At 33.7% G+C, this 1,567-nt stretch overlaps 1 protein-coding gene across 1 annotated transcript; it reads right to left on the bottom strand.

Annotated features, from left to right (window-relative positions):
• Positions 1-422: 422 nt before the first annotated feature.
• On the bottom strand, positions 423-794 carry LOC146001794 (uncharacterized). Its single transcript, XM_083139516.1, has one exon. The coding sequence runs from the start codon at positions 792-794 to the stop codon at positions 423-425; it is 372 nt and encodes a 123-aa protein (XP_082995642.1).
• Positions 795-1,567: the final 773 nt, after the last annotated feature.

Genomic DNA, 1,567 nt, shown 5'->3' with positions numbered 1-1,567 from the left:
TGCTGGAAAGAAACTGATATGAATCCAGGAATCTAAGAACAACTTTTTTCCATTTCCTAATTTGATAGTTTTCTCTATAGCAATATATTTATCTTTACTGCGTGGTATAATATTAATATTCTCTGCATCAAATAAAACTGGAATATAATTTGGTTTCTGTATTTTCAAGTTACATGAATTACAAATTGTATGAATATCTTCTCCCTTAAAATGGTTGTGGTGTCGAACTTTTGGATAATCTGAATTAAAATTATTTTTACAGTATTTACATTGTATGGTATTATCATGTTCCTGTTGTTGTTCTGGTGTAAGATCCTTCATCGGTTCTATATTATGTAAGATTGGAGCAAGAGTTTTCACCCACTCTCGAAGTGTTTTCATAAATATTTGAGATGCATCTTACCTTACCTTACCATCCGGCGCTACAGCTCCTGTCGGGCCATGGCCTCCTCCACTATGTCTCTCCATTTCTGTCTGTCCTGGCATTTCCGTTTCCATCTTGTTACTCCTATCTTGTTTAGGTCCGTGCATACTTCTTCCTTCCACCTGCTTCTAGGTCTTCCTTTCCTTTTAGTTGAATATAGCTTACTCTCTATTATTCTTCTTCTCGGCATGGCATCTTTTGGTAAGCGATATACATGTCCTATCCAGCTGATTCTCCTGGCTTTAATGAAGCGAACTATATTTTTATGTTTTATTAGTTCCTCTAGTTCGTGGTTGTATTTTATTCTCCATCCTCTTTCTTCTCTAGTTGGTCCAAATATTTTTCTTAATATTGCTCTTTCAAATACCATTAACCTTCTTTCTGTATCTTTGGTCAACGTCCAAGTTTCGGCTCTATATGTCACTACTGGCCTGATTAATGTATTGTATATTTTCATTTTTGTTGTTCTTGTTATTATCTTACTTTTCAGCAGATTTGTATTTGCATAATATGCTCTATTTCCTGCTCTGATCCTTCCTTCCACGCATATTCCTATGTTATTTATTTCATTTATTTGATTTCCCAGGTATTTGAAATCATGTACTACCTCGAACTTCGTATTACATATCTCTATTTCTTTTCTTCTTTCTGGTTTTCGTGCTATTTTCATATATTTTGTTTTATTTATATTTACTTCTAGGCCCATTTCCTTAGTATAGTTCTCCATGTCGTTAAATACTTGTATTAACTTATTCATATATCTTGCAATGATTGCTATATCATCTGCATAAGCGCAGATTTGTGAGCTTTTATTAAAGATGGTACCTCTTTGGTCAATCTGTTTTATAGCATCATTCAATGCTATATTAAATAGTGTAGTCGACAATCCGTCCCCTTGTTTTACACCTTTGTCAAATGTAAACTCTTCACTGAGTTGTCCTTTTACTTTTACTCTTGCTGAGGTGTCCATCAGAGTCATCTGTACAAGTTGTCTTAATTTTTTGGGTATACCAATTCTTTCCATTGCTTTAATTAGTTCTTCCCTTTGTATACTATCAAAGGCCTGTTTGAAATCTACAAATAGCATATGTAGTTCGCTCCCATGTTCATAATGTTTCTCTAATATTTGTCTAATTACAAATA

The sequence above is a fragment of the Lepisma saccharinum genome, chromosome 17, assembly GCF_977018435.1.
Source record: "Lepisma saccharinum chromosome 17, izLepSacc3.1, whole genome shotgun sequence".
NCBI lineage: Eukaryota > Metazoa > Arthropoda > Insecta > Zygentoma > Lepismatidae > Lepisma > Lepisma saccharinum.
Note: the sequence above shows the minus strand (reverse complement) of the source record. Positions and strands in the feature narration are given on the sequence as shown.